This window comes from Phyllobates terribilis, unplaced genomic scaffold (genome assembly GCF_046119375.1).
Source record: "Phyllobates terribilis strain yellow unplaced genomic scaffold, ASM4611937v1 Scaffold_2__4_contigs__length_985480577, whole genome shotgun sequence".
NCBI classification, from domain to species: Eukaryota; Metazoa; Chordata; class Amphibia; order Anura; family Dendrobatidae; genus Phyllobates; species Phyllobates terribilis.
The window spans coordinates 427,358,362-427,383,174 of record NW_027362762.1 but is presented as its reverse complement, the minus strand read 5'-3'; the positions used below and the strand labels follow the sequence as shown (position 1 = coordinate 427,383,174).

At 44.1% G+C, this 24,813-nt stretch overlaps 1 protein-coding gene across 2 annotated transcripts in view; it reads right to left on the bottom strand.

The window, feature by feature from the left end:
- Window positions 1–11,890, bottom strand: part of P2RX1 (purinergic receptor P2X 1) — a 149,252-nt gene extending 137,362 nt beyond the window's left edge. Inside the window, exon 1 of one of the 2 annotated variants that reach the window (XM_073665196.1) lies at window positions 11,548–11,890. In XM_073665196.1, coding sequence (XP_073521297.1) covers window positions 11,548–11,684 — 137 coding nt within the window. In that variant the 5' untranslated portion in view covers window positions 11,685–11,890. The remainder of the gene's footprint in view (window positions 1–11,547) is intronic. The other variant, XM_073665197.1, reaches the window with a different exon arrangement.
- Between the last annotated feature and the right edge of the window lie 12,923 nt (window positions 11,891–24,813).

Genomic DNA, 24,813 nt, shown 5'->3' with positions numbered 1-24,813 from the left:
TCTTCAAAGTAGCCAACTTTGCTTTGATGACTGCTTTGCACACTCTTGGCATTCTCTTGATGAGCTTCAAGAGGTAGTCACTGGAAATGGTCTTCCAACAATCTTGAAGGAGTTCCCAGAGATGCTTAGCACTTGTTGGCCCTTTTGCCTTCACTCTGCAGTCCAGCTCACCCCAAACCATCTCGATTGGGTTCAGGTCTGGTGACTGTGGAGGCCAGGTCATCTGGCGTAGCACCCCATCACTCTCTATCTTGGTCAAATAGCCCTTACACAGCCTGGAGGTGTGTTTGGGGTCATTGTCCTGTTGAAAAATAAATGATGGTCCAACTAAACGCAAACCGGATGGAATAGCATGCCACTGCAAGATGCTGTGGTAGCCATGCTGGTTCAGTATGCCTTCAATTTTGAATAAATCCCCCACAGTGTCACCAGCAAAGCACCCCCACACCATCACACCTCCTCCTCCATGCTTCACGGTGGGAACCAGGCATGTAGAGTCCATCCGTTCACCTTTTCTGCATCGCACAAAGACACGGTGGTTGGAACCAAAGATCTCAAATTTGGACTCATCAGACCAAAGCACAGATTTCCACTGGTCTAATGTCCATTCCTTGTGTTCTTTAGCCCAAACAAGTCTCTTCTGATTGTTGCCTGTCCTTAGCAGTGGTTTCCTAGCAGCTATTTTACCATGAAGGCCTGCTGCACAAAGTCTCCTCTTAACAGTTGTTGAAGAGATGTGTCTGCTGCTAGAACTCTGTGTGGCATTGACCTGGTCTCTAATTTGAGCTGCTGTTAACCTGCGATTTCTGAGGCTGGTGACTCGGATAAACTTATCCTCATAAGCAGAGGTGACTCTTGGTCTTCCTTTCCTGGGGCGGTCCTCATGTGAGCCAGTTTCTTTGTAGTGCTTGATTGTTTTTGCAACTGCACTTGGGGACACTTTCAAAGTTTTTCCAATTTTTCGCACTGACTGACCTTCATTTCTTAAAGTAATGATGGCCACTCGTTTTTCTTTACTTAACTGCTTTTTTCTTGCCATAATACAAATTCTAACAGTCTATTCAGTAGGACTATCAGCTGTGTATCCACCAGAGTTCTGCACAACACAACTGATGGTCCCAACCCCATTTATAAGGCAAGAAATCCCACTTACTAAACCTGACAGGGCACACCTGTGAAGTGAAAACCATTTCCGATGACTACCTCTTGAAGCTCATCAAGAGAATGCCAAGAGTGTGCAAAGCAGTCATCAAAGCAAAAGGTGGCTACTTTGAAGAACCTAGAATATAAGACATATGTTCAGTTGTTTCTCATTTTTTTGTTAAGTATATAATTCCACATGTGTTAATTCATAGTTTTGATGCTTTCAGTGTGAATGTACAATTTTCATAGTCATGAAAATACAGAAAAATCTTTTAATGAGAAGGTGTGTCCAAACTTTTGGTCTGTACTGTACGTCTTTACCCCCATGTAATAATGTCCCCATCTTGGCTCCTGCTTGTAATAATCTCCCTCATCCTTGGCATCATGCTATAACATCTTACCCTATCCTGGGCCCCATTCTTGTATAATGTCCCCCATCCTGATATAATGTCCCCATTTTGGTATAATGTCACCCATCTTGGTATAATGTCCCCAATTCTGGTATAATGTCCCCATCCTGGTATAAGGTCCCTCATGCTGGTATAATATCCCCAAGTCCCCCATGCTGGGCCCCTTCCATTTTTCTCCCGCACAATTTAAAAAGAAACAAATGCTTCTACTTATCTTTCCCCCCTCCCACGCTGTGAGGTGTCCTCTTCTGTAGCCAGCGCAGGAGCCAGCAGCTGCCTTTGGCGTGCCAGTACTGGCAGCGCATGACGTCACTTCCATGCGAAGCGTGGCAAGCTGATGTCTGCTGCTGAACTCTGATTGGCCGGCAGCATGAATTGCAGCACAGGAAGCCGTCGGGTCTCTGTGCCGCAGAATATTTCAACCGAATGTGCGTCCGAGGACACACGTCTAGGTGAAATTGGTGACGGCGGGCACCCCTTCCGAACGGGCCCAGTCACGCTTTCTGTGAACCCGATCCTGATGCCCCTGCCAAGGGGGCGTTGCCCACAGAATCCTCTGGCACCGGGTCTTTAGACTGCTCTACATTATTATGTTGTGACTACTAAAGAAAAAACCCGAATAAAAACGGTCATAAATACAAGGCAATTTAGTCCAGAACATAGACAAATTTCATGAGCATATCCTGTAAAAGCACATAGCTGAAAGCTCAAAATGTAAAAAGCAAGTAGGGATGTCAAATGATAAGGTAACCCATTCTATGGGTTCCATGCAGTTCACTGAATGGGTTTAAAAGCGGACAACTATAGAGCAAGTGAAAAAACATCAGAATATTAAGTTTACAACGAAGTGAATCAATCAGTGGATCTTGTGTAGTGTACTAATCAACAGGAGTAAACTAACAATTGTGCTGTCACTCTCACTGCTCATAGATCACTTCCTGCTAAAATGGCTCTACCACAAGGGGTCACTGACAGGTGACTAACTGCTCGCATGTTCTTAACACTGGGAGGAGAGATGAGAGATAGTGAAGTGTATAATTACCCGGGGGTCCATGGTGCCATGTGCTGGGGGTTGGTGTGCACACATAGACATCCAAAGAGTATAATGGCCCCAATATAGCCCTCCAAATATTATAATGGCCCCCACATAGTATAATGTGCCCCACATAGCCCTACAAATAGTATAATGGCCCTCCATATAGTATAATGGTCCACACATAGCTCTCCAAATATTGTAATGGCCACCATTTTCTTCCATGTAGTATAATGCACCCCACAAAGTACTCCATGTAGTATAATAGGCCCCACACAGTCCTCCATGTAATGTAATATACCCCACATTGTCCTCCATGTAGTTTAATGCAACCCACATTGTCCTCCATGTTGTATAATGCACCCCACATTGCACTAAAATCCTTCCTTACCTTGCCACGGAGGTTGGCACCCTAGGAATAGCGAAATGGCACCCCCGCACAATGTAGACTCCCCCTCAATCAGCCTTCAGGTTTCCAAAGATCCAAAGCAGTTAAATGAAATGACCATTCCTCAACATCTTCTGCTTGGAAGCTGCCAACTTCTTTATTTAATACAATTTAATTAAAAAACAGAGGTCAAAAAATGTCAGAAAAGATTATTGAAAAGAAGCAAAAAAGTAGCTTTAGAATAAAAAATGCTGGTGTGTCCTGGAGCGTCTTCTGCCTCAAAAACTCTTGGAATTTGCAAACGTCTAAGGCAGGCCATACATATAAGATGGCTGTTGGCTGAACACTGGTTTGGCCGATCACCATCTCAGCTGACTTTTCCATACACAGGAGCGCTTGTTTGATCGAATGTTCTGGTGTGCTCTATGAGTGACCTGCCGGCTGACTCGTTGGCTGGTGGTTTATCTCAAGAATAACAATGCAATTGGCAATTCGAAATTGGAAATGACTAATCCATATCTCTCCTGACCCTCAGTCGGCCAGCACCACATACATATTAGACCATTGGCGAAACCTATCGTTATCGATGTTGGTTCAGCCGACATTAGTCTAATGTGTATAGGAGCCTTAAAAGATGTCATGTACACACACCCTCAAAATACCCATACCGTTTAGATAGTAGTTAAAACCTCTCAGGCACATTAGACTAAAGTTGGCCGAATTATTATTATGATTTATTGTTATGGCGCCATTTATTCCATGGCTCTTTACATGTAAAAAAGGGGTATGTATACATACAAAAACAATTACAATAATCTTGAACAAAACGTGATGGCAACTGGTAAAGGAGGAGTGAGGACCCTGCCCGCGAGGGCTCGCAGTCTACAAGGGATGGGTGACGATACAGTAGATGAGGGTAGAGCTGGTCATGCAGCGGTATGGTGGAGCGAGGGTTGCTGCAGGTTGTAGGCTTGTCGGAAGAAGTGGGTCTTCAGGTTCCTTTTGAAGGTTTCCACGGCAGGCGAGAGTCTGATATGTTAGGGTAGAGAGTTCCAGAGTAGGGGGGATGCACGGGAGAAATCTTGTATGCGATTGTGGGAAGAGGAGATAAGAGGGGAATAGAGAAGGAGATCTTCTGAGGATCGGAGGTTGCGTGCAGGTATGTATCGGGAGACTAGGTCACAGATATATGGAGGAGACAGGTTGTGGATGGCTTTGTATGCCGTGGTTAGGGTTTTGAACTGGAGTCTCTGGGCAATGGGTAGCCAGTGAAGAGATTAACAAAGAGGAGAGGTGGGGGAATAGAAAGGGGACAGGTGTATTAGTTGGGCAGCAGAGTTTAGGATATATTGGAGGGGTGCAAGAGTGTTGGAAGGGAGGCCACAAAGCAGGAGGTTGCAGTAGTCGAGGACGGGAAATGATGAGGGCGTTCACTAGTGTTTTTGCAGATTCGTGGTTGGGGAATGTGCGGACCCGGGAGATATTTTTGAGTTGGAGTCGGCAGGAAGTGGAAAGAGCTTGGATATGTGGTTTGAAGGAGAGATCAGAGTCCAGGGTTACCCCAAGGCAGCTAGCTTGCAGGACTGTGAAGAGTGAACAGCCATTGATGTTGATAGATAGGTCAGGTTGGGGGATGAATGAGATGGTGGAAAGATTATGAATTCAGTTTTAGCCAATATTGACAGGTTTGGTCAACAATCTAATGTGAATAGGCAGCTTTGACAGGTGATTGTAGATAAGATAAGGATACAGCATGTCTGATAAAGGAGTGAAGATCCTTTTGTTCTCCAAATGATAAGCCACCGCCATAGATGTCTGGCCGCGGCTCTCTCATAGAAAACACAGGAGTGCACAGCAAAGTGATTGGTCCTGTATATGGGAGAGACGGGTGAGATGGCTACTGTGCAAATGATCAGACAGCTGTCTATAATGTAAGAAGGCTTTAGTGAAACACTTGTTCAGCTGACAAATACAGCCTAGTTCAGATGGCTTAATTTGCAGTTCAGCACTCTGACCCTATAACGATCAACTATCATGTTTGATTAAAGATAAAAACATCTACAATATTACATCACCAGAACCACCGTCAATACACGACTACGTTACCAGAGCAGTCAATAAATGACTACATCTCCAGAACCACCGTCAGTACATGAAAACAACCAGCATCAGTACATGAATACTTCACTGAACACCACTATCTGTATATGAATGATCAATTGCAATTTCAAATCAGGCTCCGGTATATACACTTGTATCGCTTGAAACTACATCTCACAGTATGTCCTTAACATTGGTTGTTACCAGCCATCATCAAACAAAGTCCACACAGTACTAATTAGGCACTGTTAAAAACTTAAAGAGTAACTTATCTTATATGTTACAGTGCATTAATTGCTTTTAAGGGCTTATCTGCCCTGGTCAGGACAGAGTAGTATGCCTGCGCAGGAGACAATGCTGGGTACACTGTATGGATGACGTAGGACACGTTATGCACATGAAACAAGAAGTAGGAGGGCATTGCACGAAGAAGGGAGGCACCGGAACAAGATCAGCGACGCCCATGGGACCTGACTGTCCTGTAGGTGAGTATATTAAAAGGTGTTTTTCTTTTGTTGTAGGCCGGACTGGGGGCATATATATACAGAATATTAGAGTGCTGTATATGAGGGCTGAATGGTACTGGTATTATCTCATATGGAACAAACCTGGTGACAGGTTCCCTTTGACATCTCCTCCCGACCATCAGTCGACCAGCACCCCCATACACATTAGCTGTTGGCCGATATCGACGAGTTCGTCAGACATTAGTCTAAGGTGTATGTCTTAAGTGAAGGAAAAGATTAGTGAACAATAAAAATATAATTTATTGTTGATCTCGATTGCTACGGTCGCCACCCAGCCGGTAGACAAGCGGCTTAGTCAGTAATCATATTAGGCCAGTCATGGTAAAAGTTTTTCAATGTACGAATAGCAATAAATACAGTTATTGTTGTTGCTTTTTTGCCATTAATCATTGCAAAAAAGAAATCTAAATTGACAAAACTACAATGTGTAATGATTCAGATATTGTTCAAGGACCAGACAGATAAGGTATGTACAGTATCTAGTCAGGTCTCAAGCAACTAGATGGCATATTGAGGCCCCCTCATAGGTGTGTAGAAATTAAAACTGTTGAATGTTAGCGACCCCATACATTGTAGATAGAGGTTGACCAAATTAAGGTTCAGCCAATCGCTCAGCCCGCAACTATCTCTCCTGAGTACTCTATACACAGCAAATTTTACTCTTCTGAGTGCTCCTGTGTTTTCTACAGGACAGCTGCATTCAGACTTCTCTGCCAGTGGCTTATCTAGTTAAGAAAAAAAGGTAGTCCAAAATCGGACATGCTTGATCCTTACCTCCCCCAACATTAACTGTCTGGAAAGAGTTAGGAGGCCCTCATACACATTAGACCGTCAGCTGAGCCTGCCGATATTGGCGGATTCAGCCTACATTTATCAAATGTGCATGGGGGCCTTAGGTGTGTGTTTGTGTAAGCCGAGTGTAGATGATGGAGGTCCATAGGTATACTGGAGATGTATAAGTCTGGTCTGAAGTCTGTATAAATTTATGGAGTCTAGTCTGAGGTCTGTATTTACTTTGGGTTCTTTTTCTAGTCTTATATCTTTATTGAAGTCTGTACTTACTGTGGGGTCTTTATTCTGGGGTTTATTATGAGGTCTGTATTTATTCTGGAGACCTGTATAGGGTCTGTATTTAATTTGGGGAATGTACTATGCGTTTATTCTGGGGTCTTGTCTCAGGACTGAATTTATTTAGCTGTCTGTGGTCTGAATTCCAAAATTAGCTCTCATATACAATTTGTATTTTTCATCCTATTTACAGTATTTTAGGTTTAGGGCATCTGTATTCATTTTGGGGTCTAGGGTGACTAGGGTTTGTAATTAATTTGGGGCTTGTACGTATGTGTTTTGGAGTCTGGTTTTATTTTGGCATCTATTTATTTAGTTTTATGGATGTGAATTTATTAGGGGCTTTGGCTTCAGTATTTATTTTGAGGTCTCTATTCTGGGATTTGAGTCTGAACAGTTTGGGGTCTGTAATGATTTTGGTATGAGATCAGTTATATGTACTACTTGTAAACACATTAGGTTAGCAGTGATTGGGGAAATGACCTATAGAAATGGGGCAAATTCTTCATCTTCGACATGTTAACTATTGTAAAGTACTAAATTATGATCACTAATTTTGTTTGAGGCCACACACCCAAGTCGCTAGTATTTTTTAATGGCAAAGGTGACAACCTTATTGAGCTCGATTACAAAATATATAGTAAGTAATAAGTAAGTAATGGTGGTCTGATCAATGACTGTAAATCCTGCTTATAGTTGCTACTATATGGTAGACTTTAGTGAGAACAGGTGCTATGTCCAAATAAAAATCTCCAAAAAAAAGTATGAAAGAAAAGCACCAAAAAATTAAAATAAAATAGATCCCAAACAAAATAGCTCTATTCAAAAAACAAAAGGCCACAATTAAAAAACACATAGCATACAAGACAAGATAAAATATGAAGTGCAGGGGAACAGACTAATCCATAATTATAAAGGTGCAAGAATACACAATTCTATGTGATACTACATTGAGCTATTCAAATCACATATCAACAGGATTAATCAATATATGAGGCTATAAAGCAAAATAAAGGATACTGTATGTTAATTTAAAATTAATGAATTTGAATTATGCTGTGGACTAATAATAATATGCAAACTCATAAATAAAGGTGGAATTAATAACACATATATTGTACAAGCCCAAAACATGAACAAAACTTCAGAAGGAAAGAAATTAGAGCCAAGGAATAATATACAAACCTGGTTGCATTATGGAGCCAGCCAATTCTCCTTCCACTCACTCCAACACGAAGTTTACGTGGGCTTCTTCAAGGTATATGAAATGCACGTCAGAGTGAATGGCGGGAAACAATCTGGCGCAATAGTACTTTTGGTTTGTGATTTATTTTGCTGTTATGGTTTTTGCCGCTTTTTAAAATATTTTTATTTGGGGATTTGTATTTGTTGTGCATCCATTGACATAGTTGCCGACGTGCTAATCAAGGTATTTCCTTCTGAATAGGTTTTGTTTTGCTATGTACAAATGAGACTCCAAACCACCATCAGCTAGGGTCATTCCAATGTAAGTGACACTTCATAGTTGCACCATCTTTAAAAAAAACATTCAGTTGTTGATCAGTGTAAGCTTAGCCTCACTTTATACAGGGGCATCTCACTAAATTGGAATATCATCAAAAAGTTAATTTATTTCAGTTCTTCAATACAAAAAGTGAAACTCATATATTATATAGAGTCATTACAAACAGAGTGATCTATTTCAAGTGGCACACATTCCAAGCTGCTTGAGGTCTAGTGTGAAGTTCCCACAATCAGTGATGGTTTGGGGAGCCATGTTATCTGCTGGTGTAGGTCCACTGTGTTTTATCAAGACCAAAGTCAGCGCAGCCGTCTACCAGGAAATTTTAGAGCACTTCATGCTTCCCTCTGCCGACAAGCTTTTTGGAGATGGAAGTTTCATTCTCCAGCAGGACATGGCACCTGTCCACACTGCCAAAAGTACCAATACCCGGTTTAAAAACAACAGTATCACTGTGCTTGATTGGCCAGCAAACTCGCCTGACCTTAACCCCATAGAGAATCTATGGGGCATTGTCAAGAGGAAGATGAGAGACACCAGACCCAACAATGCAGACGAGCTGAAGGCTGCTATCAAAGCAACCTGGGCTTCCATAACACCTCAGCAGTGCCACAGGCTGATCGCCTCCATGCCACGCCACATTGATGCAGTAATTGATGCAAAAGGAGCCCCGACCAAGAATTGAGTGCATTTACTGAACATACATTTCAGTAGGCCAACATTTTGGATTTTAAAAACATTTTTCAAGCTGTTGTTATAAAGTATTCTAATTTACTGAGATAATGACTAATTATGACTGTAAGCCATAATCATCAACATTAACAGAAATAAACACTTGAAATAGATCACTCTGTTTGTAATGACTCTAATATATGAGTTTCACTTTTTGTATTGAAGAACTGAAATAAATTAACTGTTTGATGATATTCTAATTTAGCGATATGCACCTGTAGTATTTAGAGTAGCTTTTAGTTTTGATAGTATATGATACAGTAATGAAACACAATCTAGCACAGTAGTATACAGTGAAAGTGCTTCTGAAGGAGTTTAAGGTATTTGACAATATACAGTATGTCTACAGAATTCAATAAAAGTTAGTTGTTATCAGCTATCCTGATCGAGGTGGATTACAGGAAGTCTGTGGTATGCGACCTCAGCTCCCACCAACCCACATACCTAGGGTATACATATGCTATATATATACCCATATATATCTAGGTAGACATTCACTAAATACTTACGGTACTTAAAATGTGACTGGTAGAATCATAGAATCATAGAATGGTAGAGTTGGAAGGGACCTCCTGGGTCATCTGGTCCAACCCCCTGCTCAAAGCAGGATTCACTAGATCATCTCAGACAGATGTCTGTCCAGCCTCTGTTTGAAGACGTCCATTGAAGGGGAACTCACCACCTCTCGTGGCAGCCTGTTCCACTCATTAATCACCCTAACTGTCAAAAAGTTTTTTCTAATATCTAATCTGTGTCTCCTCCCATTTAGTTTCATCCCATTGCTTCTAGTCTTTCCTTGTGCAAATGAGAATAAAGATGATCCTTCTACAATGTGACAGCCCTTGACATATTTGTAGACAGCTATTAAGTCTCCTCTAAGTCTTCTTTTTTGCAAGCTAAACATTCCCAAATCCTGCAACCGTTCCTCATAGGACATGGTTTGCAGACCAGTCACCATTCTGGTCGCTCTTCTCTGAACTTGCTCCAGTTTGTCTATGTCTTTTTTAAAATGTGGTGCCCAAAACTGTACACAGTATTCCAGATGAGGTCTGACCAAAGAGGAGTAAAGACCGATAATGACTTCACGTGATCTAGACTGTATGCTTCTGTTAATACATCCCAGAATTGTATTTGCCTTTTTTGCTGCTGCATCACACTGTTGACTCATGTTCAGTCTATGATCTATTAGTATACCTAAGTCTTTTTCACATGTACTGATGCTTAGCTCTATTCCTCACATTCTGTATATGCTTTTTTCATTTTTATTGCCCAGATGTAGTACTTTGCATTTTTCCCTGTTAAAAACCATTCTGTTGGTTGCTGCCCACTGCTCCAGTTTATTTAGGTCTTTTTGAATCCTCTCTCTCTCTTCTCTAGTATTAGCTATCCCTCCTAGCTTTGTGTCATCAGCAAATTTAATCAGTTTACCCTCAATTCCTTCATCTAAATCATTGATAAAGATGTTGAACAATACAGGTCCCAGGACGGAGCCCTGTGGTACCCCACTTGAGACATTCATCCAGCTGGATGTGAAGCCATTTACAACCACCCTTTGAGTCCGATCACTAAGCCAGTTATGAATCCACCTAACAGTTGCCTGGTCCATTGCATACTTGGTCATTTTTTCAATAAGGATGGTGTGAGATACTTTGTCAAATGCTTTGCTGAAGTCAAGATATACTATATCTACAGCATTAATATATGGTAATGGTATGGTAATATATGACAGATTTCTAATTTTTTTTTGTTATTTACAAGATGACCAAATCTTCTAATCGACTTTCAAGCTGAGTGACAAGGGTTGAAAAGATATATTTCTAGCAAGGAAACATACATTTCCAATCAGAAAGCAGATGGCAGACCACTTCCTGCATTCACTTAACAGTACACAACGCCTTCCTCATTTACTGAAAAGTAATTTCCCTTACAGTAAAGGCAAAAATTCTTTATATAAAATGCAGTGGAATTAATGGCGCTATATAAGTTAGTAAAATAAATAATATATATAAATATATATCTGTTTGTATAATATATATATATATTTATAAAAAAATAATAATAATGTTATTGATTATAGAAATAACTACAGTACTCCTTATTGATCAATTCAACACTGATATAATATATTTTGTAATAAAATCACATTAGAAAACTTTAAAGTAAATGGTAAAGGGCTTATTCAATGTCTTTCTTATACACTTTGTGTACAGTCATCTCACTTTATTACCTTATAATTTCAATATAATAGAAAATAGGTGAGAAAGCACCTGCTCTTTTTTACATCTACTATTAATAATAATGCATTATTGCATATGCAGCAGTATCAGGGCCAAAATAAGTCTTTGCTAGATCTGACATCAGATAATGAAAGAAAAACCATTTAATCCACTAGTGATCAAATGTAGTAAGAGGTTAGAATTCACAGAACAATGATTTGGTTTGCTTTAGGGTTAAGTACATACTGATATGGCTCAGGAAAGTTTATAAAGATGGATCTGTAGAGTGAAAATAAACATAATGACAACTAGAGAATTACTATAGTATAATTATATAGTGCATGAGTATTGCAATATAAAATGCATGTTCTTATCATTTCTGATTGCCATCTAAAGTCAATAACTTACCCCACAATGTAGCACAAGACCCCAAACTGAATGAGTCTGAATGTTAATCCAACTTTCTTGTCCCTAACCAGGACCATCCTTGGGGTGTCATATTCAAAGAAGAAGTTACCGATCTCTTTCTTTAACTTGTGCCCCATCCTGATCTCTGTGCTCTGAGAACAGACAGCTTGGAGCAGCTCCTTACCGTCAAAGGGTGGAGTTCTAGTATCTTGCTAAATCCTTGTTTGCTCTAGAGGCACAGTTTGTGTGAGTATCCTGTGAACTTCTGAAAGAAGTCTGGATGTTCTGGGATTCCTGGACAGCTGAAGAAGACCTATATGAGTGCATGCTGGGGATTCTGGACTGAGGGTGGATGTGGGAGGGATGTCATTATCACTAAACTTCACAGATGCAACTCAATTGTACTTGTTTGTGTAGAAGAAATTAATAATGGCACAGTCACAAGTTATAACTAGACATAGACCTTCAGTGCTAGAAGCGTACATCTATGTGATAAAGCTCCAGTTACTGACTTATTAGTAAGACCGAGATAAGTATGCAGGAAGGCTGATTAGATTTCTATCATAAAAATGTACTGGCTTCATTAGAAGGCACATGAAGTTGATAACTGCTAAAGAACTGTTATGCACTGCATGTTGTCCTACAACTGATCAGTCATTAGACCTTTGATCAGAGGTGTACCTAGAAATCATGGGACCCCATAGCAGAAGTTCCAAGCCCCCCCCCAAAAAAGAAGAAAACAAAAATTAAATAATTGTCGGGGTCACAGAAGAGCAGATCTCACAACTTTCCAGCCTTTACATAGTAATTTTCCTCCTGGTGAAGTCCTAGACTCCTCTGTCATTGCCCCCAGAAAAAGTATGATGCCAACAAAAGTGCCCCCCTCCCCTAAACACAGCATGATACCCCCATGGTGAATTCCTCCACATGCACAGTATAATGACCCTACTGTACCCCACCTCAACTCCCAAGGCAAAGCATGGTGACCCCAACACAGTATGATTCCCCCCAACTGTGACCCCCACACAGCCCTCCATGCACATTAAAGGGCCTACATATAGTATAATGGCCCGCACTAGCCCTCCAACCAGTAAGATGGCCCCCACACAAACCTTCACACTGTATAATTGCTTGCACACAGTAAAATGGTCCCACATAACCCTCCAAATATTACAATGACCCCACATAGCATTCCATATAGTTTAATGCACCCCCCATAATTCTCCATATAGTATAATGCACTCCCCATGGTACTCCATGCAATAAAATGCACTCTCCATGATCCTCCATGCAATAAAACACACTCCCCATGGTCCTCCATGCAATGAAATGCACCCCATGGTCCTCCATATAGTATACTGCACCCCACATAGTCCTCCCCACAATATATTGCAGCCCCCATGGTCCTACATACAGTATAATGCACCCCCATAGGGTATAGTGCGGACCCCGTAGGGCATAGTGCAGCCACAGTCCTCCAGTAATATGGGCACCACATTTAAATACACACTCACCGCTCCTCGTTCCCCCGATGCTTCAGTCTCTGCAGCGCGTCTTCTCAGCTCCACTGCCTGACCCAGTGGTGCGGTGAAGTGATGTCATCGCGCCACTGTGTCAGATGCAGAAGGGGAATGATGGGAGAGGCGGGACCGGTTTTAGAGAAAGTGGGGCCCTAGGCAAAAGTTTAAAGTGGGGCCATGCTCATGTGGTGCCCCTGTGGGTCTAGTTGCCACAGAGGTACTGCGCCTCACCCAGAGGTGTGGTACCCCACTCCCAGGTAAGGAAGGAACACTACCCGGGACCCACACACCTGCATCCAGCACTACACCACTCCAGACCAGCAGACGGTGCAAGATGCACTTTGTCACGGCTGAGCCCTGTCCCTGCCTGGAGGAAGGGGAACCAAAGGAGAGGGAACCATGTAGTGGGTGTGGGTGGAGGAAGAAGAAAGAGGAGCACCCTAGCAGAGGGATGAACAGGATGAACCGACCCATTGCAATGGTTCCTGTGTGCCACAAAGACTGTGTATAACTGTATAAACCGCAGCCATTACTGTAGCACATACGGAGTTAATGATTTGTGGGGTGTCCCATCGTGGGCTGAGCCTCAGAAACTGTGCCAAATAGGCCCCTCCCACTTGCATAGACTGTACCAGAGTTGTCTGTCACTCAGGCTGAAAGGTGCCACCCTTCCCCTTTGCATAAGACTGAGAAGGGAGATTGTCGCCTCCCCCTGCAGAGGGCTGTGTGATCCCATCCATCCCAGCTGCTGCAGCTCTGTGCTGTGTGATCCCATCCATCCAGCTGCTGCAGCTCTGTGCTGTGTGATCCCATCCATCCAGCTGCTGCAGCCCTGTGCTGTGTGACCCCATCCATCCAGCTGCTGTGTGATCCATACACCGATCCGACGATCCCAGCTGCTGCAGCTCTGTGAATACAACACAAGTGTAAGAAGCTGTGCAGCAAGAGTGCAGCTGTATAGTGACCAGCAGAGCAGTCTCGGTGACCGGCTGTGCAAGGAGCGACAACATAAGCATCCGGAGCAGTGAGTCCTACCCCGGCAAGGGTGAACTAGGAAGGGAGAAAGATGCCCAACTTAGGCGAAGCTCCAACAGCAGGTGCGGCCGCAGCCCCCATAATGCCACTGTCTATGCCATACATTCCAGGAGCGGCCTGGTTACCACAATACTCAGGGGAGAGGGGGTGGTACGCGCTTGATGTGCGGAAGGTGAGCGCGGAGGACATGCCCCTGACTTCTGGTGTCGCTGATCCTGGCCGTCCACAAGCAGCTTCTGCTCCTGCTGCAGCTAAGTACCCCGGAAACAGAGTAACCTACACTCGTCACCGTGGAGAACGTGGGTAGTACGCCCTGAATGTGTGCAGAATGGAGGAGGAGGAGAACGCACTCCTGCCATCGGAGGCTGATGACCCGGCAGGGCCATCTAGTGGTGGACAAATGCTTTCCCTGGAGGGAGCACCACTACTAAACTGAACTGAAACAAATCAGAAAACTGTATATAGTTACCCGGAAGGGTATTGATATAATCTATGTGTGAAAAGTTTTGGTTCATGTTGTGTATACCCGGTTAAGAAAAAGGACATTATGGTTGTGGATAGTGAACAGCCAGAACTTATATTGTAAAAAGTTAGCACTTCTTAAGGTGCTTCTTGTTGGTTTTATCGACCACTGAACAAAAACCCGTTTGGCGTGGCCGAACACGTGGTCCAACGAGTGGATCAGCTATGCCCTGCAGCCACGCCCAGGGCCTACGTTGGGGGTTTGTTGTGGACGGGTCCCCCACATTGCACTTACACCAGTGAGATGAACACCCGGAAAGGGATCTCGCTGAAGCCTACTGAACTTGATGTAACTGGTTTATACTTGCAAAAGAGTTATTTAATGTGATAAAAGGGTTTTATATGCTGTTTTATATATGCCACATAGTATTATGTAACATTTAAGAGAAAGTGTCTCCCATAAAGGGAAGAAAAAGTTTTACTGTCTTCTATGTGGAATCATCCTAAAAGTTTTTGCATATCTTACAAACCCTTTTACTCTGTTCCAGCCCGCGGACATGCTGTGTTTAACAAGGGGGGTATGTGGCGCCCCTGTGGGTCCAGTTGCCACAGAGGTACTGCACCTCACCCAGAGGTGTGGTACCCCACTCCCAGGTAAGGAAGCAACACTACCCGGGACCCACACACCTGCATCCAGCACTACACCACTCCAGACCAGCAGACGGGGCAAGATGCACTTGGTCACGGCTGAGCCCTGTCCCTGGCTGGAGGAGGGGGGGACCAAAGGTGAGGGAACCATGTTGTGGGTGTGGGTGGAGGAAGAAGCAAAGAGGAGCACCCTAGCAGAGGGTATAAGAAGAAGGGGAACCTTCTAGAAGGGGTTCAGTCAGGGCTGTAAGCCCAGGAGGGAGGTCCTGCTTGTGACAGGTCCAGACAGGAGGGGGCCCAGAGTAAGGGGCCCAGAAGAAGGAAGAAGAGACAGAGGGGGGTCTCAGGGGCACGAGAGTGCAGACGCTCTCCGTGGGACCCGCATCCACCCGACCGCCGTCGAGTGGAGGGACCAGGCCGCAGAAGGGGACCGGCCCCAGACTAGTGGAGAACAACCAGGCTCAGCTAGCCAAACGGAGGCCGCAGCATTTTCAAGGTGCTGCAGCCGAAATCCACAATTACATCGCTGAAAAGGTGGCCACATAGGGTCCAGAGGACTGAGAGTAAGTCACCCGACAAGGCCCGGGGCCGCTGGCTTGGGACACTGATTGTGAGGCGCAGGGCAGGAGGTTAAGAGCCAGCGCAGGGAGACTGCCAGAGAGGCACATAAGAAGGGGAACCTTACTAAGTGTACCTGAACTGCCTGGGAGTTAGCTGGATCCCTTCCTTGAAGAACACAGGATGACGTGGGCGGTTATAACCGGCTGCAGTGATAACCTGGAACTGCCTAAGAACTGTGAGTAAAGCCTGAAGACTGCACCCCACTGTGTCCTTGATTTATTGCTGCGTCACCCGCTGTGCACTACACTGTCCCTGCCAACAACATCTACCTCATCAAGTCCTATATACTGCCCTGAGGCTTAGCTCAGCCCGTGGAGAGCTGCACTATCTCTGCTGCGTCCTCATCAGCCCCAGTGGATCTGCACCGCAGCGGCAGCCCCCTATAGCCTCATACCACGGGTGGCATCACGAACATTATCCCCAAATCTTTATTGCCCCAATTGACTCTTCACTTTATTTTATTAACCACCCTGGGTCACGGACTGGGTCACTGCCACCGTGACAACCCCAATAGAAAAGGACCGGCCCGGCTACAGAGTACCCCACGGCCCAGGGGGCGCGTCACTCACATATTGCACCATCACACTTACAGATTTTGGTTGTATTTACATGCTCTGAGCACAGGCCATTAAACGGGCGTGATTGACAATACTGAAGTCGTTCTATACTTTTTCCCCGCCCTTTTTACACCGACTGAGGAAGAATGATGGGGACAGGACAATCAATAATAGATCAATCTGTCCCCATACACATCATGTTATCAGCAGCACATCTGCAGCTTACACTGGGCGATGTACTGCTGAGAACAATTATGTTTGTTTTGCCATAAACAATCCAATCAATCCATTCATCAATTCAATCGATGAATGAGCAGCATTTTGCTCGTTCGTTGGATGATTGCCGATATGTTTACACCTATGAGCGCTCGTCTGTGCAGGCAGGATTTATAAATGTGGAAGCTCTACACACAAACACATACACACACAGTGTCACATACTGCCACTGTGTCTATACCTGGCCATCTACATATACTATTAGCATACATACAAGTTAGAATAATGCAATAAAATATATAAACATACATATTTAAACACACACATGTACACAGCACAAACACGTACACGGCACACACACGTAACACACATGTACACAGCACACACACGTAACATATGTACAAGGCACACACACACGGCACACACATACACACGTACAAGGCAAACACGTACAAGGCAAACACACACACAGCACACACACATACGTACAAGGCACACATACACACACGGCACACACATACACAAACCTACATACAAGGCAGACACGGCACACACACATGGCACACACTAATACACACACGTACACACATGCTGCAGAACAAATGCTCAGCAGATACACACATTACACACAGCACATGACTACAGGACAACACATGTTGATATAAACACATACAGCTATCTCACAGACAGCACCCACCTCACATACACACTGCTTTATACTGCAGGAGCAGCACAGAACACAGGTGGACACAGGAGCACTGATGTGGCAGCTCAGGTTGGTAGATGCCGTCTCTGGCTCCCCCTCCCCCAGAGGTCCGTGCAGGAGGACAGGAGCACGCTCCTCTTTCATTCCAGGCCCTCATCAAAGGTCCTGAAGCTCCCCAGACTGCAAGACCTGAGGTGACATCATGGTCACACGACAAGTCTCATGATCGTGATGTCACTACAGATCCTCAACCAGTCTCCATCAGAAGCTTCACTGGCAATGCTATTATCAGTGAACTGAAGCTCCTGCTGTAGACAGTGGGGGCCCGATTCGGGAAGGGGGGGGGGCTCTGATGCAGGCACTGACATCGGGCCCTCTCGGCTCACAGGCCCCATAGCAGTTAAGTCGCCTGCCGCCATTGGCGGTACGCCACTGCCTTTGATGGCCAATCTCCAGTGTCTTAAAAAGCATCTGATAAATTTTCACCTCACTGCATCTTTTAATGGATTGTTTCCCCCAGAGGAGTCATGCGGCGACATAGACCACTATTCTTGTTATCGTGAAAGTCGGACTGCGGATACCAGTCATCCAAACTTCTTCTACCAAAATAATAGGATACATCAATTAATATGTGTAGGAGAAGTTTTAGGGCGTGAAGACACATCTTGAGGTTTTTAGATGACATTTTTAAATCTAAAGCCAAGAGAAGATTAAAACATTGTGCTATTTAGTCTCCATTGCCAAGGGATCTCTGTCCTCCAGTAGTTCTAAAGCTATCGGTCGAGCATGCTCACATGCACCTAATAACCTTAGATAATAGAATGTGACAGCCGGGTTGTGGCACAGCTCAGGTAGACTACGCCGAAGATCCCACTGCTACTAGCTGCATTTGCACCTAATTACTCTGTCTAGTTTATTAAAAACATATCACACCCATGACCCTGTCTAATGAAACAGAGTCCATCACGGTACTCTCATTATCCTGTCAGTCATGTTGTAGCACAGCACAGCTATTCTTTACTCAGCTCTGTTGTGCATATAGGGGAAAGAGCATGATCTGAAGATCCCTATGAACCACCAGTGAAATATGGAGTTTGTAAATAGTAATGGATATTGGTCAAATAGTGGGTCACATGTCAGAAGTGTGAATTAGCAGAATCATGGTATCCTTTCAATGCTAAAAACCTGTTAAAACATTTGGCCATCATTTTCTTAAGAAGAAGACCCTCAGGCTTTTTGAAGGTAAATATTTATTCCTTTGACCTTTTCATAGTAGTGAGACAGGTTCAGCATCAAAAGTATGAATTCCAGCAAATGTAGATAACGAGAAAAAAAAATCAATGTGGAATAAAATCCAATAAAGTCTCTTGTAGTCTTAAATAGGTGATTTAGTAGGGATGAGTGGACCCGTGGATGTTCGGTTTCGGTCAAACTGTAGTCCAAAGTTCAGTTCGGGTACCAGAACTTAACCCCGACCCCGAACCTCATAGAAGCCAATGGAGATCCAAACGTTTGTGCTGTTAAATGGTGGTAGTAATGGGTGGGGGGCTGCAACAGGAAGCAAAATGGGGGTAAGAACAAGACAATTGCCCTGCAAACAAATGTGGATAGGGAAATTACTTAAAATAACATAGAATAAAAATAAAAATCTTGAACCAGAAGGCGGAGCTCCAAGTGAAGGAGGAGGTTGAGGAGGAGGTGGAGGTGGTTGTGTAGGTGGAAGAGGAAGTAGCTAACACTGTTTTTGTGGTTTTTTTTGGTACTCATCCTCCGACTGAACAAGTAGCTGGGCATCCATGCATTCAAACGCACTGAAACACACAGGAGTTTGCTGAACCCCTGCCTCGGTAAACACAGGACGACGTGGGAGGTTACCCTGGTCCTGGTAACCTGGAGTTCAACAACTGTGAGTAAACTTTGAAGACTGCACCCCACTGTGTCCTAGCATTATTATCTGTGCCATCCCCTGCACTACACTGCACAGCAACATCTACCTCATTAATCATCACTGCACCGCCGTGGAGCTTAGCTCTACCTGTGGAGAGCTGAACCAACTCTGCTGCATCACCAACAGCTCCAGAGGATCTGCACCCCAGCGGCGGCTCCATATAGCCGCATACCACAGGTGGCATCCCAAATATTATATATATAAAAACTTTATTTCCTTTTCACTTAACCCTCTTTTATTGACCGCCCTGGGTCACGGACCGGGTCACCGCCACTGTGACATCCCCCAGCATCGACCGGCCCGGCTACCCAGTACCCCACGGCCCAGGGGGTGCGTCATATATTTATTTTTCCTTTCAGGTGAAAACACTACTTGTTTTACTTGTTTGTTCCATTTTAAAGGACAAAAATTTTGCCTTAGAGACTCAATTGCTGAGGGAATTACTCATTGCTTTATTGTAAATGTTTGTGGCACACCATCTAAATATAATATACATGTATTTGTGATATTGTGTAACTGTCGAGCCTCTGTAATTGGCAACTCTGGCATGTCCTTAAAGGACATGTTGTTATGATCTGCAAACAAGTACCAAGGAAAGAAGGGGAAAGCTTTCCCTACAGTAAGACTAAGCTGAATCCCTACGATGTAGCAGGCTGCCTGTTCCTAGCAACCAGACCTGCCTTAGTCCTAGGCTAATCTGAATGAAGACCTATAGAATAAAGGGAAGGGGTCCCTAAAAGAACTAAGGACTGGAACAAAAATGGGACACCTCCTGAACAGAGAAGGTTGTTGCAGAACACAAAAGATAAACTGACAAAAAAGTACTAGAGGTCCCAAAAGGACCAAGCAAACTGAGAGATATAGGCACAGAAGCACCTGGCTAGCAAAACAGTCACACAACACTGAAGTCCAGCACAGCCAAAAAGGCGGAGCTGGAATATAAAGGCAGATGGTCACGTGACCGCAAAACACCAGATGGAAAAAACAAACAGGAGGGTTCTAACATATGTGGCTTGCAGCAAAATTGATTTATTTCTCTACATTTGCTTAGCAAAAGAGGAACATGCCAAAGGCCTGGCTCAGAAGTGGGCGTTATCACTGTGATGCCGTCACGTTGTGCCGCAACACTGATGAGAGGAATTAATGAAAAGGTATGTACTGGCACCAAAGTGCAGAGTGCTAATGGTCTGTGTGGAGAGTCAAGTTGAAACGTGATTAGCCTGCAAGATTGATTAGGCCTCGGGTCTGCCTATTGGGTAAGCATTAGTCAACTGGAGGCTAGAGTGGGCTGTTCACTTTGGGAGTGTGGTGGACTGAGAACCACTTCATAGTAGGTGGTGGGCTGAAAAAAATGCAGTGGACGAAAGCGGTATTTTGGTATGGCCATGCAAAACCTGGAAATTCAAGGAGTAGATGGTGAGTTGACCTGGGAAAACTTTGCCACCTTAAAGTGGTGGGCTGGAGTAGTTTTAGCTGCAGAAGTGAGCAACTTGCATATCTCTATGCAGGGTGTGCCGGCGCAGCATGGCTGAGAGGATTTGCCTTTCACTGATTGATCAGTTAAGTGAAGTCTCCTTAGGCTATGAGAGAACACAAACTAGGCTGGAGCCAAGGTGTGTAGGGTTGTGTTAGACTGTGAGAAAGTGTTAGTCATTGTCCTGGGAAAAGCTGGTGAACAGTGAGTAGTGGCAGTTGGCTTCAATAAGCCCAGCAGTGTGGCCTGGTTTGTTTGGAAGCGTCAGAGACTTGCTAGAAGTGTGATAGATGGGGTCTGAACAGGAAGAACTCCTATAAATAGAGCGGTAGTGACACTCTTCCTGCGTACACACTTGTGTCAATGACTTGAAAAATTGAGTTATTGGTAGGTTGTGCTGAGGTACAGTGTAAGGATAACACTTTTTGTGGGTGTAAGTGGAGATAGCAGTAGACTAGAGGCCTCTGTGACCTCAGCAATGACCTGGGAGAGAAAGTTGTAGTGATCACATTTTTTACGAATGTTCAAAAGTGTTCTAGGAGGTTCAAGAAAGATTACCACCTAAAATGAACTGCAATGACTTATAAACTTTAAAGTGCATCTAACCTTTATTTTTTATAATATTATAGGTGCTGAAATGGCCTCCAGATCAGTGGAGGTCTGGTCCCCGATTTATTACAGAAGACACTTGTCTGAAGTACACTGCAAGAGAAGAAGTAAAGTCCTGTTCCTACCTCAGTGCACACACACAGTGGTGTACAGGTGTATGGGTATGGACAAGCTGACCGCTTTTCCCCTTGAAGAAACAAGTTTTATTATGCATTAGGTCATGTGAATTGTGTCCTGAGTCTTTTGTAAATATTGTATAATGTGATAAGTGTTAATAGTATTGTGATATAATATGAATAGTGTAATGTGGTGGATATGTTAGGGATGTTGGTAATGTATATAGCTGACTATAGGGTAAGTTAGAGTTAATAGTTGAGACTAGCCCACAGTGGGAAAAAAGATACTGTGCGGAAAAAATGCTTCTAACTGTAAACGAAACGTCCATAAGACTTTGTACCCACTTTCCTTTGTATATAATCCTTGTCAAGTTATCGTTCATTAAAAAGTTTATTTTTGAATAGTGGTCTCTCACATTGAACTGTGAACCATCTGGTCCTGAGGAACCCACAACATCACTTACATCAGTGGTGTATCTAGGATTTCTGGCACCCGGGGAAAGAATTCAGTGTGGCACTCCCAATCTCCCCAAGCACATATGCGATTTGCACACTTAGTCACGTGCCGACTAGCTGCTCTCCCTAGTTCTCTAAATTTTCAGTGAAAAACTGAGAGAAGCAGGAAGAAAAGCTAGTTGTCATGTGACCATAAGAATGAAAACTGCATATGAGTGATGTGGTCATGTGATGACTGCTGGAAACTGTAAGCAGAGCTGAATCCTGACAGTGAATATATTGCATACTGTTAGGATTGGTATGCTACAGGGCTTCACTTTATAATTAAAGTGCTTGTCCATGTTTGAGATGAGTCTGAATTTTCATAGCACGTGCACTTCACACTTTTAGGATTCTCCCTTGCTAGTGGAAAGAGTGGAGGGTCATGTCAGCACAAGTATGCAGCTCCATGATGAGTTTTCACAGCCACAGCTTGTCTCTGCAGACTTCCATCTTCTCCAGTTTTGTGCAGCACATCCCCACACGGTGACTTAAAAATAGCAGTGTCATTATAATGCTCCTGAATAAGAATATGTGCCCTACGCTGAGCCCCTGAATAAATAATTGCCCCTCCCTATATTCCCTGCACAAAATATGACCCACACACTGTCCCTATTATGGTACATGCCCTCCACACTGCCCTTTCCTTTCCATACTGGGCCCCTTCTTCACACTGTCCTCTCACACTGTGTCCCCCCTATAGGGTCCAGTCTCTATACTGTGCCCTCTCATGACACTCCCCCCTCCCCCCTCCTTGGCATACTATCCCCTCCTGGCTGTGCCTTTACACTGTCCCCCCAAGCTACCCAGCACACTACTCAGTCTCTATTCTGTGCACACTCACACTTTTCTCTCCCCATACTGTCTCCTTACACTATTCCCCTCAATAGTCTCCTCACATGGTTCCTCCTGTATAATATATGAAGAGACAGTATGGTTAGCAATAGAGATGTGAGAGGAGACAGTATGAGTCTGTCTCCTCTTATGTCTCCACTGCTACCCATACTGCCTCCACATATATTTACCTCCTCGCTCTCCATACGGCCTCCTCAAACATCCCCCCAACTCCCCATACTGTGTTTGAACACATCCCATTACCCTTGCTCCCCATACTGTGTCTGCATACATTTTTCCTCTTGCTCCCCATACTGTGTCTGCACCTGTGAAGCATATTGGAGATATAATTTCATGTCAATCATTGTATCCTATTTGTCAGAGGATTCTAAAGTCCTTCAGTGTGCAATTGTAAAACGAGCCCGAGCAGCAGCAGGGGGGGTCAAGAGACTAGGAGCATAGGCGGATTATAATGAGGGCAATCTGGGATACCGCCCGGGGCCGAGGCTCTGGGGGTGCTCATGCTCCTAAAAGTAATTGCCCTCATTATAACCCGCAGTGCACAGGACCGCCACGGCCGCAGCTCCTTTAAGTAATGCTGGACCCAACGTGCATGTGCAGCATGACTTTCAGCAGGACATACTTAGCATGCAGAGCTCGGGCACGTCTGCTGAAGCCACACCTACTGTCTGGTCTGCTGGGGAGAAGCTTGTCAGCTCTGACAGCTTGAGCACAGCCTGAAGTCTAATGAACAAGCTGCTGCGCCTGTCAGGTCTCCCTCCAAAAGCCTCATGTAAAGCTGCTGCCTGCACTGGGTCTACCAGTAAAGTATGTATAATGTGGCAGCAGAGTTATATATAATGTAATTAATGGCCATTATTGTAGTTTTTAAAATGTGTATAATATGTGGGGGATGGGAGTGGACTGAAATTACAAATGCCCCTGCACACTGTGTGCTCCTGCAGTTTGAAAATTTTGCTTGCATCATGTATTTATATACATACTTGATACAAGCAAAGTTTCCAAGCTGGAGGGGCACACAGTGTGCAGGGGCATTTGCTCCATGTAATTTCAGTCCACTCCCATCCCCCACATTTTATACACAACAATAAAAGACCCCTTGCCCTTAGATACAGAGCTCTGTTGCAAATTGTGCTTCTATGCATTCATACTACTGTCACTATTTCATGGTCTGCAGTCACATAGCGTGGCTGCAGATTAATGTTAGAAAACCAGTCAATCCCTTTAAGGCTCTGTTGTGCCCATGATCCGGATGTAGCAGTACTTTGAACACGTCATATTTTTGCTGCATTCAAAACGTTGCGTTGTATTGAACGAGGGTAAATCTGCATGTGTTCACTGGCCTTGCATATTTACCGCATTCAATACATTCTAGTGGTCAAATTTCTTTTGCAGAGACTAGTGACTCCACAAGAGAAATTGACATACTGCAGTCCAGAAAGACGCGCCACATTCAGTGTCCACGGGTGATCTGCAGCCTCAGATGCACACATAGTAGACATGGGATTTTTTAGAAATCCCTTCCACTATGCTGTAACACCTGGACGCTGCGGGTTTGATGCTGTAGAAATACACAGCGTCAAAACCACAGAAAATCCTGATTGTGGGAACTTACCCTAAAGCCCCCATCTCACATAGCGAGATCGCTAGCGAGATCGCTGCTGAGTCACGGTTTTGGTGATGCAACAGCGACTAGAGATGAGCGGTGTTCGACTAGAACTGTTCGCCAATCTCAAATTCGAGCTGTTTTGGGCGGTGTTCGAGTTGTTCGACGAACCCGAACGATTTGCAAAAAATTCGGCTGTTCGAGGTTATGTTTGATAACTGTTCGTGCACCAAAAGCGTGTCCTGCATGTCTGGCGCTATTTAGAGCACCAATCATGCAGGGATTGTCTGCCACTCACTGTAATGCCACAGCCATGGAGGTTGTGGCATTACAGTGATTGCCCAAATCGATGGGAACAGTGCCAACAGTGAAACATGAAAAGCCGGCAATTCAGCAGC